The sequence below is a fragment of the Leptonychotes weddellii genome, chromosome 14 (genome assembly GCF_054177405.1).
Source record: "Leptonychotes weddellii isolate Sample4059 chromosome 14, ASM5417740v2, whole genome shotgun sequence".
NCBI classification, from domain to species: Eukaryota; Metazoa; Chordata; class Mammalia; order Carnivora; family Phocidae; genus Leptonychotes; species Leptonychotes weddellii.
Window position 1 is genome coordinate 80,484,960 of NC_138382.1, and position 19,737 is coordinate 80,504,696.

Consider the following 19,737-nt stretch of genomic DNA (forward strand, 5'->3'; position numbering starts at 1 on the left):
GGAGCCTGATGTGGGGCTCGATCCCAGGACCCTGGGATCATGACCTGAGCCGAAGGCAGACGCTCAACGACTGAGCCATCCAGGTGCCCCTTGGGAAGTAAAAGTTTTAAAAGGCTGCATAGCAGAAAATGTCCTCAGGGACGATTTGGGTGTGGAATCCAAGCTGGAAGTAATTTTCCCTGAGAATTTCTAAGGGATGCTGCTGCCGTTGTCTTTTGAGCTTCCAGAGTCCCTGTTGGGACGCCCAGTGGGGCCTGTTTTCCCTCTGAAAGCTGTGGGAGGGTCTCTTAGTTCCTGTGCCACTCCCCCTGCTTGTGTTCCCTCTTTCTCTGTGTCTCTCTCTGTCAAATAAATAAATAAGTAAATCTTTAAAAAAAAATCTTAGGAAGTTAAGTATTTCAAGTGAACTGGTGTTTCTTCCTAATACCAATCCTTTTTGTGTTTGGTGAAGAAATAATGGTTTTTTATTGTTCTTGTTTGAAAATTTGTGATGTCTAAGAAGTCATGATATTTTTCTCTATTTAGAAATTTGTTTTTATCCTTTTCTAGTTCAGTCTGTGGTGGCAGACATCTTCCCATCGCCCAGTTTTAGCTCTCTGGGGGCCTTGCCAGTCCCGTGCTGTGCTCCCTAATAAACTAGGTGGCATGCATGGGAAACGTTGGGGCCTCCATTGGCCTCAGTGGAGAAGGAGATGGAACCAGGTGGTAGAAATGAACTTCACTGAGCTTCAGCAAAAGAAGGGGATGCATTGCCTCACATAACCAGGAACTTGGGGGTTAGGGCCTCCTTGTGCTGAGAACCCTGCCTTCCTTGTGGGGCCTCCCTTCCTTTCTCAGGCAGCTGTGAGCTACCTCCAGGGGGATGCTCCACTGAAGTCCCCAGACCCCATGGCTGGAGGGGGGCGTCATAGTCCAGAGGAGGGCTACCCTGTGTAGGTGACTGCCCCACCTCCCACTAGTACACCAGGCAGTTTAGTTCATGGTGCCAACAGAAATAATAGCCACCCTGGGGTGCCTGGGTGGCTCAGTTGGTTAAACGTCTGACTTTTGGTTTCGGCTCATGTGGTGACCTCAACGGTTATGAGATTGGGCCCCGCTTTGGGCTCCATGCTCAGCGTGGAGTCTCCTTAAGATTCTCTTTCCTTCTCTCTCTGCCCCTCCTGCTTGTGCTCTCTCTAAGATAAATAAGTAAATCTTTAAAAAAAAAAAAAAAATAACAGTCACCCTAAAGGCAGATCCTTTCCCCAGCCTCACCTCTGTGAGTTCTCGGTGATTTTCCGTGCCGTTTTTCGTCCGTCACCCAGTTGTGCCACTTGATACAGTTACAGTGATAAGCATAAAAGCCGGAATCATGTTTCTGTTCCATAGGGCCCCTCTTACGTGGATTAGTGAGCTCACTGTTTGACAGGCACTCACATTTCAGAGACTTTATTAAAGTCAGGTCAGGAGAATGCTGTTGTGGGCTACAAACAGAGACATAGAATATACTGCGTTAATTTGAATCGTTGTTAAAATAGCATTTATGGACAAGAGACAGTCCCTGTAGAACGAGCTGATGTTCCTGTTATGTGCAGGTGCAATAAGGTGACCCAGGAGCATGCGAGCGTGTCCGTGGAGCTCCAGGGCAGAAGGCGTGTTGTGGCTCATGGCATGTCCCATAGACGTCTTTCTGGTAATGTGACCTACTCTGTTTAAGTGTGGACTTCAGGAAAACAGGCTGTTTATGTCAGTTAGACTTGTTTAGTGCTCGGTGTCATCACCTTAAGCTGTTGTTGGCATGAGAGTTAGCTGACTTGGAAAACGGTGGAGGTTCATGTGCCTTTGTAGGGGCATGATATTAGGCTATTAGGAATCAACTAAGTTGCTACTTAATGATTTAGTCTAAAAACAGTAACATTTAGTGATGTGAGCCCTTGAGGCTGGCAGGGAGGAAGTGTTTCTGATCACCTCAGTGCCTCATGTCTTCTCTGATCTGCTCCTTGGCAGCTCCTTAGGTGTGTAGACCCCGCCTGTTCTGCCTGTGTCTGGGACAGACATGCGGTCTGGCCGCACATTGTTCCTTGGGCCTGGGGCTCCTGCCCCTGGTAAAGTGGGGCTGGGACAGGGGAAAGATTCCTTTCTCTTACAGTTGAGACTGAATCCTGGATTTAGCACACATTAACATGAGAAGGGTAGGGAGTTATTTTCCAAAATGTTTTTTAAAGTAGTTCAGTCTTAAGAAGGAGAAAAGCACCTCTCTGTTCAGGACCCCTGCTGAGACATACGGCACATCATTTGCATAAGGGAAAGCATAGCTTTAATTTCTAGCGCTGTTCCTTAATTTGGTTTTCCTAGAGAGATTTACAGAGAACTACATGCATAGGAGTATATCAAGTGAAGATGTTCACTTCAAGGTTGTTTATGATGTGGAGTTGTTGTGGATGCCCTTCTTGTCTGTCAGTCGGGTCCTGTGTTGGGGGTGAGGGCAAAGTGTGTGCCGTGGGCCCACCACCGCAGCCTTGACTGTTGGCGCAAATGCATTTGCTCACCTTCGTTAAGGGCAGGATGGTTTCCCAGCGGTATGTGTGGCATCCCATTGATAGAGTCTGTGTAAGTTGTACCTTTATGAGCATATTTGCATAGGAAGGAGTTGCCTTATGGACAGTTTTTACTTTCTGATTTTTCCTGATTCATTTCCTTTCCTTAAATTAAAAATGTAAAAGCGTGCAGTATATATGAATTTTCCTTTTGAAAATCACATCCTGTTCAGGCAGGACCTGCCCTCCCTGTCCCTGGGTATCCCTTTCACACTCTGTCCCCATAGCTTCTATGATGAGTTCATGTATAAACTTCCAGATCTCTCTTTGTGGAGTTTTACAGAGACTTGAGCCCACCAAAAATGTGTAGTAGTCTTTTGTCGATGTTTCATTTTTTTTCTATATATGTAATTGGTTTTCTTTTTCCTTTGGAACACTTTCAAACTTTAATAGGAAAGTTGCAAATATGATAAAAGTTTGTTTTTTTTTTCCGTGAGCTATTTGAGTCCAAGTTGCCTCTCAGATGCCCCACCACTCCCAAGTATGTTAGCGTGTGTTTCCTCCGGCTGTGATAGAGCTGCCAACATCAGGAGATGAGTATGTCCCTTTTAGAAAATATAGTTTGTAATGTCATGCTGTCAGCACTGGTGTGCTAACCCTGTTCTCTTACTACCCAAATAGTATTTATTATATTCTGATTTGTATTCTACATACATCTCTCTCCCTGTGAAGGAGTCTTTTCTGAGAATTACATTGGCTTTGTTAAAGTGGTCCATGGTGACGTCAGTAGGGTTATCCTGGCACGCCTCTCAATCTTTTTTCCCCTTTTTTTTTTTCATCGTGGTAAAATATACTTAAACATAAGTCTTATCATTTCAGCCATTTTATTTATTTATTTATCTGTGTGTGAGTGAGAGAGAGAGAGAGAGAGCACAGCAGGGTGAGAGTCAGAGGGAGAAGTGGGACTCCATCCTGGAGCTCCGGGATCGTAATGTGAGCCGAAGGCAGATGCTTCACCAGCCTGAGCCCCCCAGGCGCCCCATCATTTCAGCCATTTTTAAGCCTACTTTTTGATGGCACTAAGTATGTTTACAGTGTTGTGTGACCGTCATCTCTTGTGCGACCGTCATCTCTGTCTTTGTAAAACATTCTCATCACCCCGAGTAGACAGTATGTACCCATTAAGCAATAACTCCCCTTTCCTTTTTTTGTCTCTATGAATTTGCCTAAATTAGATATTTCATGTAAGTAGAATTGTCATTTTGTGTCTGGCATCTCACTCCGCATAATGTTCTCAGGGGTCATCCATGTTGTAGCCTGGGCCAGAACTTCCATTTCTTTTTTCTGGCTGAGTAATACTCCATTGCACGCATAGACCACATTTTGTTTATTCATCTGCAGAAAAAACATGAGTTTTTTTTTCCATCTTTTGACTTTTTTTTTTTAAGTAGGCTCCAATGCAGGGCCTGAATGCAGGACCCTGAGATCAAGATCTGAGCTGAGATCAAGAATCGGCTGCCTAACTGACTGAGCCATCCAGGAGTCCCTCTTTTGATTATTTTGAAGAAAGCTGCTATGAACATTGTGTACAAGTTTGAGTGTCTGTTTTCAGTTTTGAGTATATACCCAGGAATAGAATTGCTGAGTCCTGTGTTAATTCTTTAACTTTTTTGAGGAGCCACCAGGCTGTTTTCCATAGTAGCCACAGCATTTTGCGTTCCCACCAGCTTCTCCACATCGTTGCCAACACTTGTTTCGGTTCATCTTTTTGACCATGGCTGTTCTAGTAGGTGTGGAGTGGGTCCCATCCCCCAGCCTTGTCCTTTCCAGTCAGGGGTCATGGCTCTGCGCCTCCTTGGCTCTGGTCGTTTTGTTCCCTTACTCCTTTGATACAGGAGCTTTTAAAATGTTACTGTTCCCTCAAATAAAAATGAAGCACAGTTTACTAAAAATCCACAGGAAATTGCTGATTCAGTTGAAGTTCAAAATAGGCAGAACTAATGAGAACGTTGAATGGACTGTGGAAGACTGTGGAAAAGGCATAAAATGGGAATTGTAGGAAACAATAGGCTGATACTGCTCAAGGTGCCAGAATATTGTCCGGGGAAGGACCCCTTTATTGGCATTCATAAAGTACATTTCTGTGTACCTTTGGGTATTTCTAATGGCCTTTTGTCATACAGTTCTTTATAAGCAATTTCTTTTTACTTTAGAAGGGACTTCTTACAACATTAAGGAATGAGAAGACATTCTTTTAGAGGTATGTTTTGCATTGGGGAAGAATCAGATGACCTTGTACATTCACTTGGAGTGTGCCCCTGCCGTGTGTGTTAGTTGTGAGTGAAGCGAGGCCTGTGAGCACTTGGGGTGGGGCTGGCCTCAAAGCTGGTGATGAGGGAGGGAGTGGGCATGCGCAGGCGGGGCCGGGGCCTCATTTATGTATGTATGTATGTATGTATGTATGTATTATTTTTTTTACTGGGGCCTCTTTTAAAAGAGAGTGTGGTATTGTAGACTCGTGGAGGGCCTTAAGAGAAGTCTGAAGCGGGAGAGTTGGTGTGGGTGTGGCAGCTCGAGAGGAGGTGGCCTGAGTCGTGGGGCCAGACTCACCCGTTTGGGAACAGGTCCTGCAGAGCTTTTAAGCAGTGACAGTAATGGGATCTTTGGAAAGGGGAAATTAGGGCATGGATGGAGAGGAGAGAGCAGTGGCAGAGTCAGGCAACTGTGGTCACTGGGGCAGGTAGGGTGCGTGGAGCCTGCTGGGGTTGGGGGCTGAGTGACAAGTGTATGTCTGGCACTTGGCAGATATTAGACATTTCTTTGTGACTTATGTACTAAATACATTGAGCAGTGATAATAGCCGATATTTATTATGTGTTGCCTACTGTTTCAAGCATTCTGCAGCCTCCTTGGCTCTCTGAGCTGGGTTTTGTGTAGTTGTACCCATTTTAGTCAAGAGGGGAGCAGGACAGTGAGCTTGAACAGGGCCAGGCCTGCTGTGGGATGTGTGAGCGGAGCCGCAGGGCTCATGGGGGGCTGCGCAGGGACGTTGCTGGTGCACTTTTTCTTTTTGATACAGATTTCATCTGTATTTTAGAGCTAGTTTTTCATTAGGATTTTATGGAGAATTTAAGTTTCCACCATATGCAAAGTAGACAATTTACAATTCCATGATCATTGTCAAGATTTTGCCACATGGTTCCTATCTCCTTTCCTTCCTTTTCTGCCTTTTCCTTTTTGTTGTTGTTCAGGTATCTTAAAGCATACCATAGGTGTCATGAAATTTTTACCTCTCAACTCTGAGTGTGTATCTTTAAAAATGGAGATATCTGGGGTGCCTAGGTGGCTCAGTCAGTTCAGCGTCCAACTGTTGATCTCAGCTCAGGTCTTGATCTCAGGGTCATGAGTTCAAGCTCCACATTGGGCTCCACACTGGGCATGGAGCCTACTTAAAAAAAAATGCAGACATTTTACATAACTATGAAGTTGTTTTCACACATAACAAAACTTGAAGTAATTGCTCGGTATCATCTGTTTTAAAATTTCCTTCCAGTTTTGTCAAAATGTCATTTTATAGTTGGTTTGTTCAAATCAGGATCCTAACAGAATCCACACTTTGCATTTGGTTGTTATGTTTGATATCTGGAACAGTCCCGTGTCTCTCCCCCCCCACCCCGCCCCAGTCCATTGTGATGAGGAAACTGTGTCAGTGGTCTTGCAGGATGTCCCACATTGTGGATTTCTGTTACTGAATTTTTTAGGGCAAATGTATTTATGAGCCGTGTTGCCCATTTTGCTTTTTATCTTTGATAACCTAAGGTTTAACAAATGATATGTTGAGGATTCCCCCCATGATAGTTTTATATTATGAGAAATTTGGTTGAAATTGAGAAGCGCTAGATCTTTGGAGTGGAACTGGATTCCTCTGGTTTTATAGGGTGACTCTTGGTGTGCTGAGTCACTGTACTAGAGGCTGGCATTGCTGGTGGACAGGCCTGCATGCGCCTGGGCCTTTGTGAGATGCACAGCTGACTGGTGCATCCTTGTGGTCCCGTTGGCTCCTCTGTGCCCTTCTGCCAGTGAGGCATCCTGATTTCTAGTGGACTCCATGAATTTTCATCTTAATTTACTCCAAATCAAATGAGGGGAGATGGAGTAGATGTTTTCCAGTTTCACAGATTGTGAGTCTCCACAGTGTCATTTTGAGTTGTGTACCCTCTGAGCACCTAATGGCACCAGGCGCACCCAGACCCACCACCAGTCAGCTGCTTAGCCACGTAGAGCACCCCTGCACTGCTGCATAGCGTGGGAGCTGTCAGCGTGGTAATCAGGCAGAAGGTCCCAATGGAAGGCAGGTGTCACCTTTGCAGGTCTGGAAACTTGGTTTTGTAAGTAAACCAAATTGTGGTGATCGCACTGTCCAAATTCATAAGAGACTGATGTATAAACTGGAAAATCAGCCTCTTTATTTGTGGCAAGAAATATGTGTAAATGTCTTCACTGCGTGCAAAGTCAGACTAAAAGGCAGTACTTTGTGACCCCCGTTCCCTGGATTACGCCCCCGGAACAGATACCTGCTGTAACCCAGCACTTGGCCAGTGACATCTCAGGAGCTTGTTCTGGTCGTGGCTGGTCTTCTTGTCCTCCACAGACCTGAAGGGATCCAGATAGCATGCTTAACTCCTGGAACCTTAGGGTGCTGGGCGCTGTAGACCCGGGGTTCAGAGTGGGAGAGGCCCATGCGTTCCCCATGGGTGTCCATGGCACCAGCTCCATTTCGCAGCGTCCTGCGTCTTCTCTGGAAATCGAGTGCCACAGGGCTCTAACGTCTGCTTCGGGGCCCAGGCCCAGAGCTGTGTTTGCTGTGACCCTGGAAGGGACTCAGAGGAGAAGGGCCCTGTTGGGGTTGCGGTGGTGCTTCGCACGCTGCCCTGAAATGTAGTGCCTCGAAGCAGCGGTGAGGGCTTGTTATCCCTCATGAGTCCGGGGCAGACTGGGCAGCGGTGGACAGCTTTTTCCTGGTCCACGAGCCTGGGGCCTCAGCTGGAAGACTTGGACACTGGGGGTGGCGTGTCATCTGAAAGCTCATTCACATGCACTTCTGGCAGTCGGTGCTGGGTATGTGTGCCGCTGGCGGGATGCCCACAGGTGGCCACAGGTATGTGACCTGGCCTCAGACAACATGCAGCTCACTTGAGCCGCGGTCTCAGCTCCAGGCTGTCACAAAGGCCCATCTCGTTAAAGGTGAGGGAGCACAGCCCACCTCTCATGGAGGAATGTCAGTATCACCTGTTAGAGAGGTGTGTAGTGTGGTGTGCAATCAGTTTGGCTATCTGGAAAACCACAGTAGCCAAGAGAGTTCTAGATCAAGGCAATGGAAGCATGTAGTGCCTTTGGTTTTCTCCTTTGCGGAGAGGCCAGTTAAGGGTTAAGCAGCAGATGGAAAGGGAATCTGTTCTGATATTTCACAGTCCCTTAAATGTAATTTCTGGGGCTACTTTGGATATTAATTGTATTTTCCAAATTTAGGAACTAACTCCTTTTGCTGCCAAAGGGAAAAAACAAAAAGACAAAAGAGGGAAAAGGAAACCTATCAGATATTGAAAGGATTCATTCTTTTTCTTCCCACCCTTTTGATAATTAGCTAGAGAAATTGGTATGTGGAAACCAGTTGAAAATTAGGGGGTGGGCAGATAGCGCTCTACATCTCTTAAGTTTCCTGAACAGAAGAATCATCCCATCTTTGGGAACCCGTTTGGTGTTGAAAGTGTTGTGCTGGCACTAAAGCAGCTCTTGAGGAGAAGATGCGGTCTCTGGTCCAGATCTTGGGCAGAGATCTAAAGCAGAGAGGAGTAAATGGCAGGTTGGAATTGGCATTTCTCTTGACTGGGCCAGAACTGCATCTCCACCCTTAGGGAGAGAAGGCCCTCTTTGTCTGCCTGCCTGTCGGATGCTTCAAATGGCCTCCAGTGGTGGAGTCAGAAAGCTCGTGAGTGGGGTGCTCTTTGTTGGAGGAGAAGCGCCTTTCTTTCCACAGTCTCCTAGTTGTGGAATGGAAAAGCAAGGCCACCTGTGGGATCACAAAGATAAGTCCAGCAAGCATGTCCTTACTGTGAAGATGCATGTTTAGAGAGGTTTTTTCCCCTTCCTTTTTCTTAGTATCTTGCCATTGTTGGGTATCTTCACAGCTCTGCTAGATAATATGTGAAAGCTGGCGCCACCCCCCCAGCCTCCCCCCCAACACCAGGGTAGGGTGCTTTGAGGCTGCACTGAGGAGGTGGCAGTTGCATGGGAGGACGTGGACTTCATCCCTCCTCCCTGCATAGCACGGGCAGCTCTCGTACCTAGTTCCACGGCTGGCAGCCATGCTGGTCAGCGTCTCTCAGATTCTTTCTGAAATGGCTTTGACTCCTTTCAGACTCAAGAGGTGTGTGTGTGTGTGGCAGTTAAAGAGTTAACCTTCTCAACATCTGTGCTTGAAATAGGAGTTCTGAATATCGTGGATGCATGGATGCAGAGTGGCTTGAGCCTTGAGGGGGAGGGAGCTTATCTGAGAGAGGGCTGCAGCTCTCAGTGGGAGGAGCCTTGGAAATGCTCAGTGCCACCAGGGCCAGGAGAGCTGCTTTCAGGCCCAAGATCAGATCAGAGTGTTGGCTCCCCGTACACACAGCAGGGTTGGAGGTCTGTGTACCGGGTGGTTTCGACGTTGGCTTTCGTATTTGTGTGGGTGACCTCTGTGTTAGGGAACCGACTGCCGTGAAGTGTTTGTGCACATGTGCTTCTCCCTCTGGCCTGGCCTGTGTGCTCCAGGCTTGGGGCTGGTCGGTCGTCATCACCCAGTGGACCCCCACAGCACTTTATTTATTTTTTTAGAGATTTTATTTATTTATTTGACAGAGAGAGACACAGCGAGAGAGGGAACACGAGCAGGGGGAGTGGGAGAGGGAGAAGCAGGCTTCCCACCGAGCAGGGCGCCCGATGCGGGGCTCGATCCCAGGACCCTGGGATCATGACCTGAGCCGAAGGCAGACGCTTAATGACTGAGCCACCCAGGCGCCCCCCACAGCACTTTAAAGGTTTGAGTATTTGGAAGCAATTTTAAATTTCTGTTGACTTTAAGGGTTTCACCTTTACTCTCATAAATAAGGATACTTTTTGTGGTTAGATCTTTATTGTTGAGAATAGAGGCTTTCCTTCAGATCATTTGTATTGCGTTTGGTAGTTAAAGTGAATTTGTGAGAAGACACTCATCTCCAAAGTAGTTTGCACAGTTGCATCTTTGTGAAGAAAGCCAGATTAACAATTGGGCTTTAGTAATTCAGGTCTCCTGAAAGAACAGCTTTCTGGAAAAGTGAGCCAAAGAGCTCTGAGATAGATGATTCTCTTTTCTCCCTCCTAAGTTTTCCTTTCAGACTGCTCTGTGCTTCTTGTGGTCCCACCTAAGTAAATGGGCCTGATCCAGGTGGGAGGGTGCCTGCCCAGCTCTCACTGTCTGGGGTTAACCCCTACCTCCCGCTGCCGTGCAGAGACGTGGTACGGGAATAATGGACGCTTAGGAGGGGTTTGCCCAGAATTATCATTATTGTGGCACCTAGCTTGTCCCCGTGACGGTGCACACTATTCGTCTGACCTGTGGAGAGGTAAGTGGCCATGGATGAGGTGGGCCGAGCCTGCGCTGGTGCTGGGGGCTTGGCCCTCGTCCAGACCTCCAGGGTTCACAGGCTGCCATGGAGCAGCGGAGGCTTGCATGGCCTTGGGCACGCTCCTAACCTTGTGCCCCAGGCTCTTCACCTGTGTGGGAAGGCGCCAGGCCTCTCAGGTGCTGATGAGGAGGTTCACGGGGCGGGTGGGGGTGGACGTGGACAGTTAGATACGCATCATGTGTCGTAGTAATGAAGGTTCTACACAAAATCTTACCCTTCATAATTTATACTATATGAGTAGCAGAAACTATTTTTTTAAAAAGTATCTGAAATCAAATATAGTAAAATTTAAGTTAACTGTATTATGATGAATTACATTTGATGTGGTCATTTCATGTCCACTGACAAAGGAGAAACACCCCCTGTGTACGTAAAGCAGTGCCTTTCTGAGTGGCAGAGCAGAGGTCCTTGTCTGTCCTGAGAAGAAAATGCATTCAGTTTAACGTGTCACAGAGGTGTGCCCTTTATTTTACCTACAGATTGTGTTAAGTTGTAAATGATTGGTACGGGTTTATTTTATGATTACATTAAAACAATTTTTTAAAAAAGATTTTATTGAGAGAGGGAGAGAGCGCACCAGTGGGGGGGAGTGGGGGAGGGGCAGAGGCAGAGGGAGATGCAGACTCCCCGATGAGCAGGGAGCCCAACGTGGGCCTTGATCCGATGCTTCAGCGACTGAGCCCCCCAGGCGTCCCTATGATTACATTGAAAGGGAGGGACATACCACGTACAGTGATGGTGCTGTACAGACTTGGAAAAGATTGTTTTCTTTTAATCATCAAGAAAACCTAGCTGAAACCTAGATTGTATCCACACATATCCCCATGTGGGGTAAAAATGCCAGGGCCGTCTTCTGTCCTATATTGCCAAGAGGAGGCTGTGACGTGACTAGAACCAACACGGCCACTTGCCAGGGCTCACCTGAAGAATAGATGCTACTTTTGTGGTCTTTACATCTTGGCATTTCCCCTTCCCCCAGGCCTCTTGTTCTTGTTGACTTAAAAAATTAATTTAATTCGTTAAATTGGTGAGGGTATCTGAAGGCCCTGGAATAAGACTTTGTAATGTCTTTGGGTTTTTTCTCCGTATTTTATTTTCTTCTGTGTTCTGTTCTCTTATTGAAGAAGTTGTTTCATTAATAATTCTTTTTTTCTTAGGAATAGGATTTCAAAGGGCAGAGAATACTGCCTTTTAAAAATGTCAGTGAAATGAATAAATAACAATATTTTAAAAAACGGGGCCCCTGGGTGGCTCAGTCAGTTAAGTGTCCTGCTGTTGATTTCAGCTCAGGTCATGATCTCAGGGTTGTGGGATTGAGCCCTGCACTGGGTTCTGTGCTGAGCATGGAGCCTGCTTTTAAGATTCTCTCTCCCTCTCCCTCTGCCCCTGCAGCCCCCACCACTCATGCTCTCTCTCTCTCTCTCTCTCTCTCTCTCTCTCTCTCAAAAAAAAAAAAGTCAACATTGCCACTTCAGAATTATAGAAACCTAGACTCCTTCTGTCTCTTGCTGACTCTCATGGACTCAGTTCAGGGTTGCTAAATTCAGCAAAGAAAAAATACAGGATGCCCAGGTACATTTGAAGTTCAGGTAAACATGCTTACACTAAAAACATGATTTGTCATATACCTGAACTTCAGATGTAACCGGACATCCGTAGCTTGGGCAGCTTGCAGTGACGGTTGCCCTGGTTGCTGGATGTGCACTTGGCCTAGTAAGTCCAGCATAGGGTCAGGTTCTGCTTCACCCCCTGGGACACATTTTTCCCCTAGATTTTTGTGTGTATCGTAATCTACCAACTTGCATTTAAGGAAAAAATCTCACAGTCTAGACAGTTTTCCTTTTTTCTCCATCCACATCCGTGCTTCAGTGTATTGGGTGGACATTCAAAAGAGCAGAATATCATTTTCTGGAAGGTCAGATCTAACTCCAGCACATCAAGTGCATGCCAGGTGGACTCCATTATTCTGTTCTGCTTTTCCGGGAAGATTTGCTCTGTTGCTGCTGTTGTTTATAATCCATTCTGATCATATACTGGATAGATTTTGTACAACAAAAACTATACACATTTACCGCAGGCGTTTCGGCCTGTGACCATCACAGCTCTGTTCTGATTGGGAATTTATTATAATGTGAGCCTGGATGGGCAAGTGAAGGAACTGTTAGCGCTAGTAGTTCTGAGGCCCAGACCCTAGCTCCGGTTTCACTGCAGGTCCCCAGGCAGCCTTGGGGAGGCGAAGGATGGGGCGTAGAAGAGGGTTCAGGGCCAGACCCCACCCTGGGGGTCTTCTCCTCTTCCTCCATGCTCCCCTTTCTTTCCTCCCCTGTCCTGTGCCATCATCAGTGGTCACTTAATGAGCAAGGAGGATGCTGGGTTTTAAAAGTAAGACGTACAAATCAGGCAGAGATGTTGATGTTTTGTCCTTAGCTCTTAGGCTTGTCCACGGCCTGGCATGTTGGTTAGTGCTTGTCAGAAGATGCCTGAATGCAGTTGAATAGATCCAGAACAAAACAGTGGATAATTCTGGCATTATTTGAAAGTGTGTTACATAATGATCTTAAAACAGTTTTTTGGGAGAAGAAGTCATGAAACTTAATTTCATGGCAGGGACATGTGGCTGACAGTGGGGATAGGAGACAGGTGCATTCGTGAGTGTTCTGGGGAGGCCTGCTGTGCTGTGCTGGTCCTGAGTACGTCTCGGGGACAGTGAGAGCCCAGGGGTCTGGAGGTGTTTTTTCTTAGTAGGCCTCTGATATAGGAGGCTTGGTGTCCTTGGTGTGGGACATTGGCTTCAAGGCCAAGTGACACTCTTAAAAGCTATTTAGGACCCCCGAGGGCTCTTGTTTGTGTGGGGTCTATCTGCTGGTATTTACCAAAAAAGAAATTAGAACTGAGTCTTAAAAAAACCCCATACTTTCTTAAAAATAACAAAAGTAAACATGTAACATGTTGTTTACATGTTAAGGTAAATAATTTCTATGAAGAATAACTATTTTCTAAAACAACCACCTCAGAAAAGTGGCAGTGCTCTGCATCGCTCTATCTCTTCCATGTGTGGCTTCTGACTGAAGGGATGTGTTGTTTGGTTGCAGTACATGAAGACGATCTGGCCTCACATAGACATGTGTATTTTGAGCCTTTTAGATAATTCCGGATGTTTTGCTTGGTGCAGTGTGCCAGAACCTGACAGGGCAAAGCAGCACCGATGGCCTTCCTTCCCTGTGAGGGTTAAGCCCACGTCTGCCTTGCATCCTAACGCACCTTCTGCCATGTGTGGTGTTAAAGATTAGGTACTGCTCATTTGGGAAACACTGGCTCACTAAGTTAGGGAGGTCTTCCAAATGTTGGCACATTTCATTATCCAATATCAAAAAACCATATTCTCTTAATGACATTTCCTCTGTCATCAAAAGTATATTTAAGTGTTGGGCAGCTGTCAAGCTCATGGAGGCAGACACACATTTACCAAAATTCTCATTTCCACTCAGAAGCCAGAATTTTACATTGGCAGCACATACCGTTGGTTTTCTTTGAGGTCACGGGCTCACTGTGTTTATTTTGAGAAAATGTTTGGCAGATGCCCAGTCTGTGTAGCCGTAGATCTTGCCAGTTCTTCCAAATGCAGGTGCCCAGTGAGTGACACAGCCCAGCCGCTGCCCTGGGCCTTTCCTGAGCGGTCAGCAGCCCTGGATTGCTGCTTGCTTGCCTTTCTGCCGCTGCCTTCATGAGAAGGCCTATGGGGAGATGGCTAATCTCACTGCTTCACCAAGGGCATTCTCAGGTGAAGTTGGCTTTACCTCCCTGAGTGTGTAGCATCGAAGAATTCAATCACTTAGAAGTTTCATTTGGTGCCACCATCTTGACTCCTGCTAAGGTGCCCAAGGAAGCACAGTGAAACAGGCAGGTGGGGTCCTAGTAATGAAGATAGCTTTGACCTCTTGGACCCGTGGAAGGGTCTTGGGACCCCAGAGAACTATTTGAGAGTGGGTGCAAGCTAGAGGTGGTTGGGATGCAGCTGTGATGGGCTGGGAGATGGGGCAAGACCTGAGCACTCTGGGCCTGGCCCTGAATTGACTGTGGGAGGTCAGGCGGGCACGGGGGTTAGATGCTGTGGCCCTCTGTCCACCTTGCTGAGATGTATGGCCAAGACCAGACCCTGGGTCAAGTCAGGTGTATGGCCAAGACCAGACCCTGGGTCAAGTCAGGTGCTGATAAGCTTAGAGGGCAGGCAGATAATGGGGGCAGGTGAGGCAGGCCAGGGCAGGAGAGGGTTTTCCTGGGTCCACGTGTAGGGGTATCAAAGGCTTAGCTCCGTGGGGAGTCCAAGAGCCCATCCTTGGGCTCTGCCAGTGTTGCCACAGCTTCTCGTTTCTCCACACTCTGTAAATCCAGATTCTTTGTAAACTGTCCTACTTTTAATTTTTTTTTAAGATTTATTTATTTCGGAGAGAGAATGCACGCAGGGGGAGGGGAAGCAGACTCCCTGCTGAGCGCGGAGCCAGCCCAGCTCCATCTCCTGACCCCAGGGCTCAGTTTCTGGACCTGGAGATCATGACCTGAACCGAAACCAAGAGCTGGATGCTCAACCAGCTGAGCCACCAGGCGCCCCTAAACTCTCTTACTTTTAAACGTTGATAGTTGATTAAAGATGGAAACTTGTGTAGGGAAGCTCTGTGAAGCTGTCTCAGTAGTGGTTCCTTGGTGACCTCAGATCTGCATCCGCCCAGCACCCAGGCTGTGTTTTTGCCAGCCCAGGTGTAGCCATCTGGAGCTGGAGATGGACAAAAAGCTTCTACTCAGCTGGTGGGGAAATCTCAGGGCTGGAGATACGACGGTGGACAACTGCGATTCGGCACCTGGTGCTCTAGGAGTCTTGAGAGTCTTGAATTTTCCTCGCTCCCCCCTGGAACTGGTTCCGTCTTCCAGGAGCCTCAGTTCTCTTGGTGGGGAATGGTAAAGAGGAACCCACGTCTGTGCATGGTGTGCTGGTTGCTGCTGGGACAGAAGGGGGACGGTCCGCCTTTGAAAGGGGATTCACTTTGACAACCACCAGAGCTTCAGCTGTGCATGCTGGGGTCAGCTTCCTTCCTCCCTACCATGTTCCTAGATCTAAAGCCAGTATCCCCACCCTCATCCTGCTGTTAGACTCAGGCCACCCACCCACCCACCTTGTACTGTCAGGATTTCCATAGCCTCCACCCCGAGCTGGAGAGTGGCAGGACTTGAAGTCTGTGCAGAAGTTCTGCTTGGTTCTGCTGTTGCCAGTACAGGATTTTGTTACTGGTTTGGGCTTCGTATTCCATCTTCAACCCTCTCTTGGTTGGTATTGATTTTGTAGGTTTTTAGCCCTTTTGAAATGGTGATGAAGACCACGTTCCTTCTTGCTAGTACACGTAGGCTCAGTGCACTGAATTTGTGAGGGTTTTCTTCTTTCCGCTCTGGTCGTGGGCTGAGCTCACGTGGGCTCAGCCTCTGGGCCTTTGGACTTCTAGATGTGCACACTAGCAGTACCCTGCTCTGCTCTCACTCATCCTCCTTCATTCATGCAGCAGATCCTGGCTGTGCATCTCGGCTGTTGCAGAGAATCCACCCAGGCGTATAGCCGTGCGGGAAACAGACATGGAAGTGGACCCAGTGGCCTTTCTTACTGGGTCCTCTTAGAAAGGCCCCAGTGATTGTTACCACATGCTCATCGGTTCCTTCTGCATGCCGCTCATTGCCGACACATTGGGGCTATGTCAGAGAACAGGACAGGCTTCTCCTGTGGAACCCAGAGTTTGCGTGTTGGTGGGGCGGACAGACAGGCTGGGTGGTGTGTCTGATGGTTGGGGGCACCAAGGGGGCAACAAGGCAGGGTCCAGGAGAGGCTGTCTGATAAGGTGATTGGCCTGTTGAGAGGCTGCAGGGTGCAGGGGCTGGAGGCTGGGGTCAAAGTGTGGAAGGGGGAGCAGAGGCTGGGCTCTGTGGCTTTCTGCCGACAGTGAACACTTGTTTCTCCTTGGTGAGCTGGGAAGACCCTGGGGTTTGAGGAGGGACGCATCCAAGTCTGATGCCTGCAAGGAAGTATTCCCCATCTTCTGGGAGGAAGTCTCTGAGCCCCTGGATTTTTCCTTGGTGCCTGGCACTGTGAATTCTGGCTTCCTGTGGCAGGAGTGGCTAAGAGAGGGCTTACAGAAGGGGGTCCGCCTTTGAAAGGGGATTCACTTTGACAACCACCAGTGGGGCCACACGTGATGCTCTAGGGAAAGGTGGGAGGGCCGCAGGAGGAGCTGGGCCATGCTCGTGCCCTCTCTTGTCCTGTGTACCTGGGGAGATGAAGTCAGGTCCGTTTAGGAGCTGCAGGTGGGAGCATTCTGGAAGCACTGAGGAAGGAGGGGCTTCATGGGACCGGAGGCTGCTCTGCGACCTTGAGGTGGCTTGGTGGTCCAGGGCGACAGGGTAGGGCACTGTCACTGCTCTTGGACCCCACACTTGGCGTCAGTGAAATCAGTAGGGAGATGATTCTGTAGGTTCTGTAGGAATGTTCTGGGAATGTGTTGTGGTGTCTTTTGGAGAATGCATTCGAGATGTTAGACAGGTGTTATGGGAGTTGTGCCCTTAGATTCTGAAACTCTTAAGTGGGGAGCCTGGAGGGTCTGCGTCTCCCCCCTTTTCCTTCCCCCATGGACTCATGGTGATGGCTGCCGCTGCCTCTGGAGGGACCCAGTCAGGAATGTTTTGTGTGTTTACATTCATTTCTCCAGCCAGACTCTAAGCCTCCAAAAGGCAAGAAGCTTTAAAAAGCGATCCAAGAGACCTTTTGTAATTCATGCCTCCATGTAAATATTTAATGATTCGTGTTTTTATTGAATTTTCTTGGTTTATCCCTTTTTGCAATTTTTTGTAGGTTGTTAGACATTTGAAATACTTAGATGAATTCTTGTCAGCAGTAGAATGCACTTTGATATAATTTGTAGCATTCCTATAACAACCAAAATATTTGAGATTTCTAATTATGTAAGTAATGCATGAATACATTCTTATTATTAAAAAACTATCTCCAAAAATACAGATAAGATAGAAGTTTTCTCAGGCTGGTTTCTGAATGTCATTCCTCCTCCTGGAGGTGACTGTTATCTGCCGGCTTGAATATCCCCTAGCTGTCCATTCATCTGATAGTGAGTTTTTATCTGGATCCAGATACAACGTCCATCTAGAGAAATCATGGTGGAGAATTGCTTAGTCTGCCTGCCGGTGAATGGAGGCTGATGGCTGTTTCTTCTTTAGCAGGCAGTTCCGGCGAAGGGGGAGACGAAGCAGGATTGCTGCGTGAAAACAGAGCTGCTGAGGGAAGGTAAGGGTGCAGTTTGCTCCTGCAGGAGAAGTGGCCAGAAGACCTGTCGCTCCGGCATCTCCTCACCCGTCCCCGGCTCCTGACTTGTTTGCTCTCACCTGGGTTGCTGTATGGCTTCCCGTCTCCCATTCCCAGATGGACACAATGGCACACACGTAAGATCTGCTAGAGAAGGGAACCTTTACCAAAAAGTGAAAAGCAAACATCTGGTAGATCCTTGTCTTAAGTGCACCCAGAAAACTCAGAGTGAGAAGGGCCACGTGGATGTTTATGGCAGCTTTGTTCTTATCACTCAAAGCTGAAGCCACGACCTGTGGCGCATACGGTGGTGGGCGGCTCTCAGCAAACCAGGAGGAGGAACAGCTTCATTCTCACAGCAACACAGGTGATACTGAGCCTGTTTTGCTAAGTGAAGGGGGCCGGACCCATAGGCCATGTGCTTTGTGACTCCATTTGTATGACATTTTGGACAAGGTAAAACCAGAGGCTGGGAAAACAGCATATTTGCCAGGAGGTGCAGGGAGGCTGGAGAGGGCAAGCCCTGTGAGGAGCTGTAGTGGGAGGCACTCTACTCTGTTGGTTAGGGCTGTGGAGCACACCGTGACAGGTGAGTCCCACCGTGTCACACAAGCCACATGGGGGCTGCTGAGAAGTTCATTTTGGAGAGCCGCATCGTGACTGGACCCCATGAGGCTGATGGCTTGGGACTGGTGCAGACACTGGGTTTCGCTTGGCTGTGTCTGTCAGGGGAGATGGGCGAGCAGCCCTGCACTGCTGCGTGGCCGCTGGAGCTGAGCAGATGAGCAACATATCATCCCGTCATCCTCTCAGCTGCCCATAAGGTTAGCACAGGAGGAACCTGCCCGAGATCATGGCACTGTCCTCCTCACTGACATTGGGCGCTGCTGCAAGCACTTTGGGTGTTCTGGCTGCATGCCAGCCCAATGATGTGTGGTTCTGTCTCTCTTCTAAGGAGGGGGAGCTGAGACAGGGTGCACTGCTGGGTTCAGGTCACCCAGGCTGTCAGACTGGCAGCTAGGCCCCTGCTCGCGTGCAGGTAGCACTGGCCGTGGCCACTGAGACCACCACGTGAACGTCAGCAATAGACGTGTGTATGGCAGTGACATCCTGTCCTCGTCCAAGTTTTTTATTTTTTATTTTTTTAAAGGTATTTATTGAGAGAGAGAGAATGATAGAGAGCGTGGGAGGGAGGAGGGTCAGAGGGAGAAGCAGACTCCCTGCCAAGCAGGGAGCCCGATGCGGGACTCAGTCCCGGGACTCCAGGATCATGACTTGAGCCGAAGGCAGTCGCTTAACCAACTGAGCCACCCAGGTGCCCCCGAGTTTTTAATTACACCCATCAATGGGTGTCATGTGGGATCTCTGTGCTGGTTAGATTTGCTGTTTAAATTTTGAGGAGTTTCTAATCTTGATGAAGTCCAATTTATCACTTTTCCTTTTAGGGATTGTGCTTTGGTGTCAAGGATAATACGCCTTGCCTAGCCCTAGATCTTGAAGATTTTTTTGTTTTTTTTTTTTCCTCCAAGTTTCATAGTTTTACATTTTACATTTATGTTTTTTCTCCATTTTGAGTTAATTTTTATAGGTTCATTTCTATAATCAATCTTTCAAAACTCAGTCATTGGTTCCCGTAGTTTGTAGATTACTTTGGATTTTCTACCCAGGATCACATCAGTTACAAATAAATTTTGCTGCTTCTTTCTGACCTGAATGCCCTTTGTTACTTTTTCTTGCTTGCTTGATTGCTCTGGCCAGAACCTTCAGAATAATGGGTATCAGTAGCAATGGTAGACAGCCACCGTTCGGGCCTCTGAGAGGAAGAGTACCGTTCCCTTCTTTACCCAGCCTCTCACAGCAAGCTGACCCCACGTGGTGGGCTTTCCCACGTCCGGCATGCCTCCGGCTCTCTGTGACACCTGCTGGGCAGCCTGCAAGTCAACTCACTTTTGACCCCACAGGTTAGGGGCTCGGTCCCACCAGACTCTCCCCACTTCAGATGCCAGCCCCAAGTAGAGGGTCCCCAGGGTGCACACAACTTGCTGCACAAGGAACTGGCTATGAATTGGAGGTTCCCACAACCCCTTCCTCGAGTTCGCAGAACTCTGGGAAACATGTATGCGCTGTCACTGGTTTGTTATAAAGGGCATGAGTCAGGAAGAGCCCA

General features: G+C 48.0%; 1 protein-coding gene across 7 annotated transcripts in view; it reads left to right on the forward strand.

Annotated features, from left to right (window-relative positions):
* Nucleotides 1-19,737, forward strand: part of EHMT1 (euchromatic histone lysine methyltransferase 1) — a 139,476-nt gene that overhangs the window by 45,573 nt on the left and 74,166 nt on the right. For 6 of the 7 annotated variants that reach the window (XM_081804033.1, XM_081804037.1, XM_081804035.1 and 3 more), the window contains one exon: nucleotides 17,486-17,552. In XM_081804033.1, coding sequence (XP_081660159.1) covers nucleotides 17,486-17,552 — 67 coding nt within the window. Of the gene's footprint in view, nucleotides 1-17,485; nucleotides 17,553-19,737 lie in introns of those variants that run through there. The other variant, XM_081804034.1, reaches the window with a different exon arrangement.